This window comes from Cuculus canorus, chromosome 8, assembly GCF_017976375.1.
Source record: "Cuculus canorus isolate bCucCan1 chromosome 8, bCucCan1.pri, whole genome shotgun sequence".
In the NCBI taxonomy this organism is placed as follows: Eukaryota; Metazoa; Chordata; class Aves; order Cuculiformes; family Cuculidae; genus Cuculus; species Cuculus canorus.
In genome coordinates, this window is record NC_071408.1 from 34,142,298 (window position 1) to 34,157,996 (window position 15,699).

Here is a 15,699-nt window from a genome sequence, read left to right on the forward strand (position 1 = left end):
ACAGTGACATCCCACTCCTTTCGGTCTCCCAGACTTCTGCTTCCCTGAGCAACATTCTGGTGTTCCTTTGGTGGCCAAGGAGAGGAAGAGCAGCCTTACCTCGGCCCAGGGGCTGGCTTGTCCCCGCTCTCAGCCTGCACCGCCATACCCCCCCTCCCACCACGAGCAGGATAAAGTCACTGTGGCATTCACATCTTTCATGCAAGTTAAATGGAAGTGGGTAGAAAACTGAGCCACGACTTAAGCTCCTACTCTACAAAAATCACTTTCTGCACATGCTTCAGAGAAGATATCCTGACATTTGAATTTTTTAAGGTTTTTAAAACTGATGCTTCGCACTGCTTAACACGCACATTTTTTCTCAGATCAGTTTGCCCTCGAACATTGAGCCGTTCATCTCTCCCTGCTAGGAAAAAGGCACATATTTTTTCTTGAGTCTTAAGTGAAAATAAAGGAATGCAGCTTATCTGACATTCTGTTTACTCTTATACATCACCATTGTGTAAGGTCTATAAATATTTTCCATTTCCTGCATTTTAGCATCTGCAAGATTTGTCCACAGTCTTTTAGATCAGTATTCATATATTATTTCTGACAAAAGTTGAATAAACACATTTCAAGGGCTCTGCCCCCCACCCCTGGATGTAACTTTACACTCACATACAAAGTCCCTGCAGGATTCATATTCACTGTCCCTCTACAATTTCAGGTTCAAAGGCCTATGTTTAAAAAACTGAAAACACAGCACATGAATTTTGTTAAGCTGCCTTACCTTTGCCTGCTGAGCTCAGCGCGGCACTAATCCCAGAAGTGGTTGGCTCCTTCCCCTGACATCCTGCACCAGGACGGAGCCTCTGGAGCACCAGTGCCAGCCAGAACACCCAGCGGGACACTGAGACCCGGAGCAAGCATAGACCCAGATATCCAATTACTAAACCCTGGGCAGGTGTCAGCCCTCAGCCCCTGATGTCCATCTATCAGACCCTGGGCAGGTGTTGGTAGTTGACCCCTGATGTCCAGCTCCCAGACTCTGGGCAGGTGTCGGCAGTCGACTCCTAATGTTCAGTTTCCAACCCCTCCTGTGCAGCTGAGGGAATAAGCTCAGCTGTGTGAGCTGAAACGGGGACAGAAGGCACAGAGCAGAAATCCATTTAAAACCAAACCCTACTTTCGGTACGAAAGCCTTCAGTCAATTCAATGAGCCGACCCGATAAGGAAGGAGAGTGTTAGAATGATTTTACGTAATCCTATTCCACCAAAATCACCATTCAAATTAAGTAAAGTTGTTCCCCTCTGGAGAAAAGTCCTGCCTCCACGTACAGGCTCCTCTGCGCAGTGCATTTTGTGGGCGATAGTTTCTTACTGTCATGGTCAAAAGCTAAAGTAAGATTTATGAATTCTATGCAAACAGATACTCTGGTAGAAACGTGCCTGTCGGTGCCTACACGGAACGGGAGAGCAAACCAGAGTAAAGAACTGTGAACCAAACCCTTGTGCCTAGCAAGGATAATAGCTGGATTAAAACATTGTAGGAAAGCATTTACACAGCCCCAAACAACCATACATTTCAATACGTTAGAAGTTCTGATTTTAATTAATCTTCCTCTTGTCCTTCAATTATCTTGCCTTCGCTGCTTACTCATCTCCGTTTTAACCCTCATTCCAACCTGGCTGTGGGAAAATGTCTTCCTCCACAAGTAAACTCATCATGATGCTCAGAACAGGGCGAGAGGCTTTCTCTCAGAAGTTAAAAGGGGAATCATGGAATGGTTTGGGTGGGAAGGGACCTCCAAGCCCATCCAGTCCCACCCCCTGCCATGGGCAGGGACACCTCCCACTGGATCAGGGGCTCCAAGCCCCATCCAACCTGGCCTGGAACCCCTCCAGGGATGGGGCAGCCACCGCTGCTCTGGGCACCCTGGGCCAGGGCCTCACTGCCCGCACAGGAAAGGATTTTTTCCTAAGATCTCATCTCAGTCTCCCCTCTTTCAGCTGAAAACCGCTCTCCCTCATCCTCTCCCTGCACTCCCTGGTCCAGAGCCCCTCCACAGCTTCCCCGCAGCCCCTTTCAGTGCTGGAAGCTGCTCTAAGGCCACTGCGGAGACTTCTCCTCTCCAGGCTGAACAATCCCCTGTCAGAGAGTTTACTAAACAGAATTTAAAGCTTTCTGCAAGAACGCAGCCAACTGCTTTTGTTTCTTTTTCACCCCCCTGCACCCAAGGAACAAGTGAGTCACCTCCGTGACGCACCCAGCACACACTGATCAGATCACACAAAATAAATGTCTCGAGAAACAATCTGTGTTTCCAAGAAACCTTCACGGCAGTTTGAGCTGCCCCTTCATACCTTGTCCAATTTCTCACCCTAACTTCAGAGAAGTCATTATGGTTATAGCACATACCCCGGTAAAACTGCTGCCCATGGCTTTTTCCCTGCTCAGAGCTCATGTTTGGTTGAACATGCCTGCTCTTCAGTCCGAGTAAAGCGCGCAGGAGGAAGAACTTGAAATGGAGAAGACAGTTTATGGAAGGAGCCCCTTCTGTGGGTTGGATGTGGATGGCTGGAGAGGGAGAAAGGAGCCCTGGAGCTGGAGCAATATGATTGTGGCAGGACACTGCAGCCTGCAAGCCAGCAGGAGACGGTGGGCAGGAGCCCAACACTCGGGCCAGCTCGCTCCAAAATCCAAAGATGAATTTTCTACATTCATCGTTTACAGAAAATTCTACACAAGAGTGAGAAGCTTATTAAATGATACAGGACATGGCATTCATCGCTCAGAGCCAAAGTAACCTCAGAGCATGCAATTAATTTTGAAATATGGAGTCAACAAAACATGGGTATTTCAAGTTTACCCTGGACTACGATGCCTCCTCCCCACACGAATCCCTTCACGACACCTCCCATTCCTGGGAGTGTTTCTTTTACAGCCTGACATGAACACTTGTGCAGATTCGCTCTTCTACAAGTCCTGCAGGTCGTGACAGAGGGACCGTGCTGTAAACACCCTGGATGGACACTGGGAGCAGAGAAGAGGAACAACAGCCTCTGATGTCCTACATGCTATCCTTTAATATAGCTAAGGAATTCACAAGTGAACAGGATCTTTAAAAAGTCAGCTTTGTCAGTAAACAGATGGCGCCTGTGCAATCACAGCTCCAGGTTCCACTGGACACACCTGCTGGTAGTGGTAAAATCACCTCATTTATTTCTAATTCGTGGTGTTATTTGCAGTAGGAAAGAGCACTGAGTGTTTCACTGTTTGACTTTGGAGACTGCACAGGGAAAACAAATAAACGATAGGAACAAGAAACCCATACTTTAAATTTTTATGGAGATTTTCTTAATGCAATTCTTTAACAATATTATGGACTACATGTCAAAATGTGCCTTTCAGCAAGAAAAGTCAGAAAACACCACAGTGAAGCTTTTTAACCTTTCACATTTCCCTGCAGGTTGCTGCAGTAGCTACAGGAGGACGGAGACCTCCGACGGCTCTCAGCTCTCGGCCACGCACCACCTCTAGTGCCATAAAGTGCACGTGAAAGCCGAATGGGCCAGAAGAGCGAGGAAGAGACAAGTTACAAGCCTTGCCAGGGTTCCTGGCAGAGCCGGGCTCTCCACAGCCCCGTGCCCACGGAGCGGTTTCCATCCCTCCATAGCAAGCACAGGGTTATGCTTCTTAAACGGCATTTGGACTGGGAACGTCATTCTTCAGAACTGATGTCTAAATGGAACAGAGCAGATAAGAGGCAACCCCAAAGGGCTTCAACTAGGTTGTTTGCACCTCAAACAGTACAATACTGCATCCTCAGCTCCCTGGATTTAGACCTGTCGAGATCTGCTCCGAGTTCCCCGTGTATGGGTACCAGAATCTGGCTCACTGAGGTAATAATCAGTTGCATTGCAGAAATGGGCACAAATTCCCTGCTACAAAATCTACATCAAACCTCCAGATGACTCAGACGCGCAGGCAAGGTGGCCTAAACAGGTACTTTCTGTGTCTAATTTACAACGTGTGAACCTGGAGTATGCAGAAATAACAAACGCTAACAAGAAATCCACTGCTAAGACCTATTTGTCACTATCAGGATTTAAAATGAAAGAAGATAAGCACAAGCTGCTTTTAGTGCAAAATGAACTCAGACCATGAGAGGAGGAAGATCCATAAAGGGAGATGAGCAGCACAGAGCCAATTGTTCAACTGCTCTACCAGAAAGAGATTTACGTGGGCAACTCCCACTAGGGCTCCAGTAATTTCTGCACAAGCGCCGTGTGCCTCAATTCGGGATCAGACCCACAGCGTTAGATGCTCGCAAGGCAGTTTCAGCTCTGTGGCATTTGCCTGTTTGCATTGGCCTGATAGGAACATCAAAGAAAAATCGCTGCTATGAAGAAATGTTTTTCTTAATTAGCATCACCAGTGAAAAGCTCTTATTACTGTCTTAGGGAGAGTAAAACCCGATGTTTTCACAAGATTTATATGCTAGCTTTGATCAACCCATCTCCCTCAAGAAAAAAGAAACAGGCAACCCTTCCCTGAGCTGTTTTCACTGTCCCAATGACAACTACACGAGTTATTGAGTACTGCAGAAGAACAAAACAATGGTGTGACATTCCCCCAGCTGGCTGCCAGCTCGCCCCAAGCTCACAGCCAGCGAGTGAAACCCGGTGATGTAATTCGGAAGAGCAGTTTAAATCAGGCTTCATTTCAGCCCTAGAATTCCTCAGTAAAATGGACAATGCAAGATTTCTCAGGAAAGACTTGGACAGGTCTCAGCTGGACCCAAACACTGTAGGAGCCGTTGCAGGGGTCACACAAGGTGTCCCGCTGCGGCTGTTGGTCCTAGGAGAGACGAGAGGTTCCCAGACATCCCTGCGAGATCTGTCCTGGGTGATGAATCAGGGGGTATGCAGAAAGCAGAGCCTGTGAGACATGGCAAGTGGTCTCCTTACATTTGATGACTGATAAAAGAACTACTCTGATTTATAAAAAAAAAATATTTTAGCCCTGTGCAACAGCTTCACGTGTCCGTATTTACAGAACTGGGCAGCAATTTCTTTCCACAAACTTAAAATCGTCCCCGAAGAGCTCAACACAACAGACAGCCCATACAGTTTGCTTTTTTTGCCCTGCCCCAATCTACCAGCTGTCTAAGAGCAGTGAGTGATTTTACTGTTTCGGTTGCTATTCCAAGGCACTTGATGAGCCCTGAGTGTCAGCCGCAATCTACGTGTCGTTTGCAAATACCATGTGTTACTTCTTTGTCCCCAGGGAGGTCACCTCATTTGCAACCCCACTTTGGCCAAGATCAAAGTGCTAAGCTAGATTGTGCTTGCTTTGTCCAAAAAGCATGCTCAGAAGTGTGAATGGTTCACACACACTTGGTGCAAGAACGGCAAGAAGCTCAAGAGAAAAAGAGAAAGAAACTCTCCTGCTTGAAACCTTGGATCAACGAAACAGCTTTGAAGCCTCACTGGCGAGTGGGCTTCATCACATGCCCTGATAATTAGCCCAGTCCTGTCCAGAGCACGGACACGCTTTAAAGCAGTTGCCAGTTACAAACATCTGGAAACAGGCAATGAGAATGGGGTTTATAAAGGGTGGGACAGTTACAGCTGACTCACGTATGACTAATGCTGGCGTTTGCCTTGGCAGCCCCATCAAGTGTTGCTCCGAAAGGAGACGCGAGGGCAGCAGTGGCCCAGTGACGGCTGTCACCCTTGTCAGGAGCCAGGCAGCCGTTTGGCTTCACAAGCTCAGAAGTGACAGCGCCTCAGAAACACAGCACAGGGCTCTGCACGTTGGCAAAACCTCTCTCTGTTTACAGGAGAGAGACTGCCCCAGAAAGACACCATGTCCATTTTACCGGGTTGCCCTTGCCTGGGCAAGGCCACAGCTGCTCTGGGAGTGAAGAGATCTCGAGTGTCACCCCCGTGTGCTCCGATACACGGTACAGAACCCCCAAGGGCTTTGCTGATTAATATCATCCACACGTTTGTGGAGGACTGCCCAGAACACCTGCCTCAACCTTCTTTGGGGTTTTCCTAGCAAACCCTGCACCATCCATGGAAGGCAGCAGAGCTCCGGCGCATCGCTGCCCGGCACGCCTCGCTCAGAACACGTGCATTTTTAAGAAATGAGTATGGCATTCTGCCCTGGCTGATGCAAAACGTGAGCCTTCTTGACTCAAATGTGAACAGCAGGACCAGCACCGCAGTTGTCAGAACTTCAGTTGGAAATCAGAGCTTTTAACGCTGACTAGAGTTGAGGAAAAAGGCTTTTCAGCTGTGGAGTAAAATTCAGATGTTTGGAGTGGGCAATGTGCTGAACTAAAGCTGCGAGAAGTTTGAGTTGGAAAACTGGGGACTAGGTCCTGTTTTCAATAAAAGTCTTAAAGAAGGAGGGAAGAGCCAGAGTTCCAGGAATCAACTTTGGATCTGAAGTACACTGGTGGCTGTCCAAACTGACTGCTTGCCAGGTTTTATTTCTGTTATTCAGTGCTAAAGAACAGCTTACACACTTGAGAGATGCTCTGCTGGTGTAAAGGGACAGAACCCGACTAAAGTTGAAGGAGCAGGTTTGTACCAGCTGAGTCTCTGGCCCTTCGTTTGCTCTAAAAATGAAATATGGACTCTGAATAACAACAAACTCTTTTTTTCCTTCAAACATGGCACCAAGCCTGGGTGCTGCAAGCGCCTCCAGTTTTACACACATTGATTTCTTTCAGTGCTGTGAAAACTCTTCCAAAAGGTTTGTAAGCAGGAGGTACCAACTGAGTTATCGCACCTAAAGACAGAAGCTGCCTATCTGCACAGAGGTGACCCTGTCTCCTCTAGCCTCCTTCTATCTAACTCTTCCCTTCACTGATTGTGTCAAAATACACTTACATCACTTTATTTTGACACTGGCACCACCAGCACTCATAAGCTCTGAGCATTGATGAATTCATTCCCATTCAATTAAACCACATGATTTTTCTAAGAACTACCCCCCAGCCTGGCAGAGAAGACATACATCCAGACGGATCCCAGCCCACTGCAGGTGCTCAGTTAGGAAGGGAATTGCTGTAGGGTCAGCCCAGCGCCGCTACAGGGGACAGGCAAGGTGTGCTGGGTGAGCCTCAGGAGCGCCTGCCTCCAGCGACCAGACAGGGAGCACACGGGGGGGCTCCCCGAACTGCCTGAACTAAACAAAGAGAATCCAAACTTCCACGTTTTGAAAGAGAGAACAATTGAGTCACATCTGCCACACGCTTGCTCACAGAAGCACTGCCTTGCACGCTCTAAATGCTTCTGCACTACTCATGCCCACGTGCATTTGTCCTCTAACACACACACCAGCGCTTTCCCTCCCCGAGGTCTCCCACTACCAGGCGGAATGATGAGTATTTGTATATATGTGTGCGTCTATAGTTAAAAATGTAAATGTGTGACTACCTCGCTTTTTCGTACCAGAGTTTGTCCTTGGTTAATAAAAGCTCATTAAAGCTATTAAAATGCAGCTGGGGCCCATGTAACCATACTATTTGTCATTACCCAAATAAACAGGGTAATTAAGGTTTGTTACAGCTTCTAAAAGTGAATAGCAAATTTGTTCTTGGGTCACTGTTGTTTAACCAGATATTGACTAAGAAGGATGCACACCAGAAGTAAGACATCTGATTTTCAACATCCTGTATCCTTAACCCGTGATGTAAATTTTCATTTAAGCTTTTTGGTTTTTACCTTTTGAGTGAAAGAATAACGCCATGAATGAAAGTTTACAAAAGCAAGCAATGAGAAATCTTTTGGAATCAGCTTTGCATAACCCCATCCTACCATTAAACCAGAAAACAAAATTAACTGTACGCAAGGCGTTGCTGGAGCCAGATTTCTGAAGTTCTGGACATAGCTATGGGCTCCTCCATAGTTTGTCCCACGTTCAGGGGACAGGAATGACTTGAGCAGGAGAAATCATTCCTTGTCCACAGAGCAGATCATCCTGTGCATTCCACAGCCCGCAGGGACCGGAGAAGGGCCAGGCAGCAGGCCTGGCAAAGGACTCTTGGTTTATGACAAACCCTTGTTGTCTAACATCTAGTAAAGCGTGACTCACCGAGGGACACACATTTGAGGGGAGTCACAGAAAAATTAACTACGCACTGCCAGTAAAAACATGGGTGTATTCACTCTGGCTTTGTAATGGTACAAAGCGTGTCAGCAGGGTACACGCTTCCCAGTGCAATCAGCCCTCAGCCCTCTCTGCACAAAACCAGTACACTCTGCTTCTCATGTTACAATACTCATAATCACAGCGTCGATCCAACTTGTGCTGTCAAACAACTCAACAATAACCTCATCATGGATTCCTTCCTTTTTCCATACGTAATTACCAACATCACCTCCCCACATCAGCGGACTGAGGGCACCGCCAGCTCAGTGTATCTAAAATAAACATACAGCCTCACCTTCTACTTACGTAGGTGTTTGTCCCCCTGTACCCGCTCCTACCTCTCTGCTGACCATCTTCTAAACCTTCTGCACGCTCCATCGTTGTGCACAGGCAGCTGGGTCCGTGCTTCCCCATGCACCAGTGCTGCCTGACAAGCACGTTCTGGGGTTCTAAGAGGGGGTTTAAAACATTTTGTCAGAGGAGTGAGATCCAAACCCCACCTTTGGGTCTCTTTTCCACTCTGGCTTATGACCAGAGCCCCCGCACAGACACCAAACCGAGCCGCCCGCTGTCTCTCCCCACGCCTCCTGTGGCGCTCCCTTCAGACACAATTTAACCTCTGGGGTGAAAACCTGAGCCACTCTCCCTCCCCATCAAATCCTCCCCCATCTTTCAGCAACAGCAATGTTTGATTCTGTTAAAACCTGTCCACAACAGCCCTGCCCTTCCCCACCCCTCTCCTGCTGTGCCTACACGGATGGTCATGGCTGTTCTCTCAACCCTGCAGCCCAACACCTCGGTCCCCTCAGTGTCCCCGGCACCTCTGTGCCGGCAGCTCCTCGCCTCACCCACCAAAGCCCTCCCGGACGCTGTTCTGAGCTCTGCCCCGACCGGACCCGTTTGCTCCTGCGGGAGCCGCACAGGACAACACAGAAGTGGACGCTGTTATTCTAAGCGTGGCTTTTAGCAGCGGGGGAGCTCCCCAGAAGGCAGCACGAGACCTTGACCCGTTCTCCTCGCACTGCGAGCACGTGCCAGCACTGCGCGTTGTCATTGGGTTAATGACTCCTAACCGAAGCCTTTGGTAGCCCACGGACCTTCTGCCTGAAACGAAAGCCAGAGACAACTGCTTAGCACACACAACCCCCTTATTTGTCTGAAAAGGCCTGTTAACACAGGGCACATCAGGAGGGACGTCCCCCAGAGTCACTGTCACAAGTCGAGTCAGTAACAACCCCGCTCAGTTGCCGATGCCCAATCCTGCAGGCGTGAGCTCCCGGTGACCGGCAACGTCCCACCCGCACGCAGGTCACGGCGCAGCGCCTTTCAGCCCAAGCATGGCACGAGGCTTCAGCCTCCCATTTCCAGACACTTCCCAACTGCTTCCTTCATGCTATTTTACAGTTTCCTTCCGGTGATTTAAATTTTCTGACATGTTTTGGCACTCAAAAGTTTTGTGAAAACCTAAACATTCCTGCTGCAAATGCCCCCCGTGTGGGATCCTCTGAAATCTTCCTGTTTATTTTATTTCCCACTCTTAACAGCTAGAGTTACGAACCACTTCTACCATCACAGACTAATACAAATATTGTGTGGAGCAAAGCTTTTCCCTGGATCCCAAGCGCTCCCGACCCTGTGGAACACGCCTGCTTGCACGGAAGGACAGACAACTGCTTGATCCTTTCCCCCTTGTACAATGCAAACCTGGGTGCCGAATGCTCAGAGAACTGGAAACACAGCAGCTGCTCGCAGAGAGGTACTTTGATTTTAGCATGTATACTATAAAAAATCTACCTGGTTGACAAAATAGAGTGAGCTTGCTGAGCCACTTGAAGCACCTTTAAATGCCATCAGCTTTCTCTGCTTAACACTTCACGTTCTGATTGTTAAAACACTGATTGGATTTTGTCAGTACAGCCTGCTCTTCGCTAGCGCTGGCGTTTACAAGCCGCAGTAAAGCCACGGCAGAGCGAAAAAGAGACTCCACCCAAATATTTTTTAACCAATTCTACAGATGCCAAAATAACTGGATGGAAAAAACCTTGACATTTTCAAAAAGTGCAAGAGTAACACCGCTGCACTGCTTTTCCTCCTCGACTCTCTGTAAACCAACTCGCTTTATGCTTTTCCCAAACACAGAGGAGCTCAGCCCCGAACCCAATGCCGGGTGGGCGAGACGGGCTGCCCGGCAGTCCTGGAGCCTCCTCGGCGCACACCGCGTTCCGGACACATTGCAGTCCATTCCCAAAGGCTTCTAGCAAACAACAGACTATAAAAATGTAATTGAAGCCATGAAGCCGTAACCTTCTTTGGGGAGGTGAAGCAATGTAATTTGAGCTTTCTTAAGCAAAGAGTTCAAACGGTGTAAATGCACCCAGGCTGGCAAGGCCAGGTCTAGGGCCAGCGAGCTGGGAATGCCGCACAAACCCCAGGCTGCAAACAGACGTCCACCCTCATAAGTATCTGCTTCACAATTACAAACTGACAGCTGGGAGAATTTATCACAATATTGGCCCCTTTTCCTTTTGTATTGCCTTGGAGGGAACGCTGCGATAAATTTAATCCTGTTTAAATCAGCAGAGCTCTGGACTGTGTCTTCTGGAACCGGCACTCAGTATTTCCTGACTCTCCAATGTTTGCTTCACTCACGAACGCTTGACAGAAACAAACACACACAGCACCGATCTTACTCCATAACATGGTAAAACTCTTACTTCTTAATGTCTAAAAATATGCAAATATATCACAATTTCATGGTTAATAACTGCATTTTAAAATTAATTGCCCACATGAGAAACGATCATGCTTTCACACCGTGTCTCAGTCAAAATACAAACCTGAAAGGTGAAGAACAGCTCCAGTACCTTTATTCCGTGTCAGCTCTACAGAGCTCGTTGCTAAAGGAAAAAACTGTCTTGAAGAAACTGAAACTGGGTTGTTATGAGGCAATGGACCTGCTGCACCTCCCTGAGCTGTAAGTCACAGGCAACACGCGGGCTTACAATTGCTTCTCACCATCAGCCTGTTCTGCACTGATGGAATCTTGGTATTTAAAAGCGATCATTAAACATTCTGGATCCCTTTCTCAGGGAACTCTTCTGAGAGTTAAGAACCACAACCTTTGACTAACCCAGGGAACACCACCGAGGCTGCTCCCCTCGAGCAACCTGGAAGAGCATTTTGCACATGAAATACAGGAAATAAAGCACTAACCAGGGTAGTAAACACTCAACTCCTTGCGCCGCTGACACACGGCCAGACTATCTGCTCTAGCAGGATGACCCTTCAGCAACAAAAACACTCCTCGGCCTCACTGGCGTCTCCCCAGTGCCCTCACAGCCCAACGGAGCGTTGCTGCTGCAGCCAGAGGAAGAAGAGCAGGGCCTTGGGCTGGGGTTGGCGCAGGAGACTGAGGCTGAGTTGTGACATGCAGCAACATACCACCAGAGCTCTGGACCTCAACTTAGCATGAAGAACAACAGCATTTAACTAAATATATGTACCGGTTTCTGCAAAAAGACTCAATAATGATAAGCCAACCAAAGGCAATGGGTAAAGGAACACAGAAAGGTGGAGAAGGAGGTCATCACACAAAATGAAATCCTGCCTTAACACACGCAATTCCCACCAAAGTGGGAATCATCATCACCTAGATGGTATTTAAGGTCCTTTGGACAAACCATTCTACGATTCTAAGTTTATGGGACACAAGGACAAGGCAGCGAGACAGAACTTCATCTACCGACTCCAAATAAATGAATCGTGGCATCAGTTATTAATAAATCGATATATATTTTATTATACACAAGAAACTAAGATGATGTGACACTGTTGTTATCAAAACTGTACAACTATGCATTTCCACAAGTCTCTGGAATACTGAATGTAACATGAAATACAAGCAGGGTGTTCAGACTGGCCACAGGTATTAGCAAGTAAATTTCTCCCATTCTTTCATTTTAGGAAACATCTGGCATTTGGATCTTAAACAAATGTACTTATTTGCTCAAAGGTGAGAATATTGTTTGGAACTGGTATGAACATGGCAGCAAAGAGCTGGTAATGCTGTGAACATCCCCACGAATGGCAAACAACAACAGAGCAGAACAGTCACCTCACACGAAGGGATGTACAACCTTCTTGTGAAGCCTGAGGTAGATACATAACAGAAAGAACAGTACATACAGGAGAGAAATGGTTAGAAAAGGGCAGCAGGAGGGTAACGATCATCAGAATCCACAGACATTTTGCAAAATCCATTTCCATGTGGAAAAACGCTACAGAAATAGACCAACACAGAAAGATCTGAGATCTTGAAACACGGATCTAGTAATGTCCAGAGCCAAATGCAGTAGAAGGTTAGAGCTAGTGGTTAGACGATGCACGACACAACGATCAGTCTATTTTGTAGTTAAGTACGTTACTAAAAGCTTTGACCGACAGAAGGTATCCCTTTTAAGTCCAATCCTCCCATTCTTACATAGGAAGTTCCTTCGCAGTTGATTCCATCATGCTGAACGCATGCATTCCATCGCATCCACTACCACCCAGCCCATTCCTTTAACGCCTTCCACTGGGACAGGAGCATCTCCCTGACCTCCCTCACCCCGCGGTACCTGCCACGAGCCATGCAGCACAGCAGGACCGTGTCTGATACGGGCAGGAACCAGCTGTTTGCGGTTATGCTTTTTGGAGCCTGCCGGGAAAGCAGAGACAGAGGAGCACCAGCGCCCTGACTGCGGCAGCTCGGCTAAAGCACTGCACCTTCCTGAACAAAGCAATCAACTGGGAATGCCCCGGGTTGGTTTTCTCCCCCTTTATCTCTCTCTCCATTGAAGGAGAAATAGCTGTTCCATCTGCTAAGTAATGATGTGTAGTTTTGGTAACCTTGAATAGACAATTAATTCAAATTGGTTAAAATTCTGCACTAAAAAGTAGCTAAGTACACCAAGCTCAGTTAATGTATCCTGTATTTCAAATACAAGTCGACAAATCAAACTTTTGATCCTTATATATTTTTGGTTTATCCAACGGTAAATATAAATCTGTAAATTATTTTAAAATTAGAGTAAATTTTTGATAAAAAACATTAATAATGCAGCATGTTTCTCTCGAAAGTACACAGGCATCTATTTTACATAAAAGTTTCCAACCTGACCATCCCAACAACAAAATCAAATACTTCCAATAAGAAACTACTCAATAAAATATCTGAGGAAGGAAAGGGTTAAAACTGGGGAAAGAATTGACAAAATATGTAAATTTCACAGTAATTGATATTAAACATTTCATATAGAGTAACTTACATTTATCTAAAACATTTAAATATATCTTTATACAGAAATTTAATGTAGTAAAATATAGCTATGATTGAACTTAGACTCTAGTCTTCTTTGAAGACACCTTTAAGGACTTGACACATAGAATATGCGTACGCAATACATTCAGCTGAAGGTTAGGCAAAGCGCTTTCTTTCCAACCCCCCCAGTAGCACATTCGTCCTCCCAACACCTCACATCAGAGGTGTCGCTGCACACCCTTATGCACGGGGACAACTACACTTCCGCTACGATGTCCTCGGTGTCACCAGGGCGACTCGGTGGCCCTATGGCACAAACACGTCTCACGCGCGTAACTCCACACGGGCTCTGAGAACAGCCGTGACGCGTAGAGCCAGGCGTGCGCTCGCATGAGCGAGGACGAGGGGGTAGTTACCCACATGCATAAATGTCTGCAGGATTGGTAACAGCTTTCATTTAAAGTGAGCAATATTCCACCTGACCCCGGGCCCCCGGATCTATTGCACAGCCTGCACTCTGACCATCCTGGTGTCAGCAAGGCACAAGAGTAGAAACGGCAAGAGAAATGTGCAGCTCAGAGAGACCATCGCTCTTGCGGAACGGATCCCCGTCTCCTCTTGCAGGACACAGGTAAGCTTAACTAAATCAATGAACGTCACTCATCTCATTTTTAGAGGAAAAAAAAAAATGCTCATTCTTCCTCAAAGGAGAAGGATCAGTAGAACACATTACAATTACAAAGTGGCAACATAATGGTCAGACAATTCCACCTTAAGTGTCTTCGTCTTTCCATTTGGCATCAATCTGAAGGTCGAGACATGACAATGACACTAAAAAAATACTGTGCGGATTAGTACCTTTCTGCCATTCCCACATTCCGACTCTACTTTGGGACTACCCAATTGCAACATCCACACCACAGTTCAACACAAACAACAGCACAACTGCTGTAAGAGAACAGTTTCAGCTCCATGGGCAGCATTCTGCCCAAACAACAGGCTCTGCTGTACATTCTTTGTGCCCTTAAGACCATCTCTTCTTTCAAAGAGAAGAGAATTTGGGCTAAAGGATTAGAACCAAATCACCTTTTTGATCTCCTTTATCTACCCATTATAAACTGAAGAGACAGTTGTTTCTTATTTTTTTATCTAACTGTGGGCGCTATGTCTTTTCTGTACAGAAGGAACACTGAGCTGACTTCCCGGTTGTTAAAGCGGTAAGTTAGGCTCTGCGTACTTCAGCACACATCTGTTTGCATAAAGACATTGCCATTAAAGGCACAGGCGCGCGCGCGCGCACACACACACACACACATGTAAATTAATGCACAAGAACATTATTTACCTTAATGTTTGTGTGTGCCAATATTTGGTATAGCAACTTAAAAACATCTCTTGTTAAAGAGCTTTGGCCCAGAGAAAAGAAAGGGAATGTCAGAGTGCGCTCTTCTCCACTTCACAAATCAATGCATATTAGACCAAAAATACCTGGAACAAACCCGAAGCTGCAGACACAACAGGAAAGCAAATGAGATGCTGTAGCTGTAAGCTTAACAAAACAAAGGTTACTCAGAAGTGGCTAAACATAGCTGGAGTAATAAAATGTTATAAACCAGAGAGATCTGATCTTGAGGCTTTCTGGCTTACACAAACAGAAATCCTTTGACCCAAGATCATCTTTGTTCTGCTTATCTTGTTGAATTCCCCTGATGAACACCTTGGGTCAACAAGAAGGTTCAGGGAAAGAAGAAAGTCATACAGACAAAGCAGCATCCTCCGAACTGGCACAGATTTCACATTGCGGGCCGGCGGCCCTGAGCAGGTTGCGGTACTGTACAATTAGTAGCTTTGTCACATGTAGCACAACACGCAATAGGAGATCCACAGGCCGTGTTCACCCACGCGCTGCGTGCCCACGCTCACACACAGTGGCTTCCCCCAGATAAAGTCAGTCTTTTGGGTTTTTTTTTTTTTTTTCCTGTAGAAAAATGCCTCCTCGTTTGTTTTTTTTTTTTCCAAAGCAACCAACCCCCTGGTTGTAACTTTACAAAGCTGATGTCCCCACACAGCCCTGTGAAGCCAGGTGCTCCTCCGCTGCTCCTCAGGCATGTTCCTCTGGAGTTAGGTAGCGCTGCTGCTGGAGCAGGGCGTGCTCTGCGTGCTGCCGATGCTGTGCGCCGCACTGCTGTTCTCCGAGCCCGGCGGGGATGTAGGGACCTCCTGCCTGCCCGCTGCTTCCCCTGAGGGA

At 47.0% G+C, this 15,699-nt stretch overlaps 1 protein-coding gene and 1 long non-coding RNA gene across 4 annotated transcripts in view; both read right to left on the minus strand.

The window, feature by feature from the left end:
• Positions 1-11,318, minus strand: part of LOC128852871 (uncharacterized) — a 34,327-nt gene extending 23,009 nt beyond the window's left edge. The window contains exon 1 of the long non-coding RNA XR_008450973.1: positions 10,990-11,318. This is a non-coding gene — a long non-coding RNA (uncharacterized LOC128852871). The remainder of the gene's footprint in view (positions 1-10,989) is intronic.
• Positions 11,319-14,996: 3,678 nt separating this feature from the next.
• TGFBR3 (transforming growth factor beta receptor 3) overlaps positions 14,997-15,699 on the minus strand; it is a 105,572-nt gene continuing 104,869 nt past the window's right edge. For all 3 annotated transcript variants that reach the window (XM_054072784.1, XM_054072785.1, XM_054072786.1), the window contains exon 17: positions 14,997-15,691. In XM_054072784.1, the coding sequence (XP_053928759.1) occupies positions 15,573-15,691 (119 nt within the window). In that variant the 3' untranslated portion in view covers positions 14,997-15,572. The remainder of the gene's footprint in view (positions 15,692-15,699) is intronic.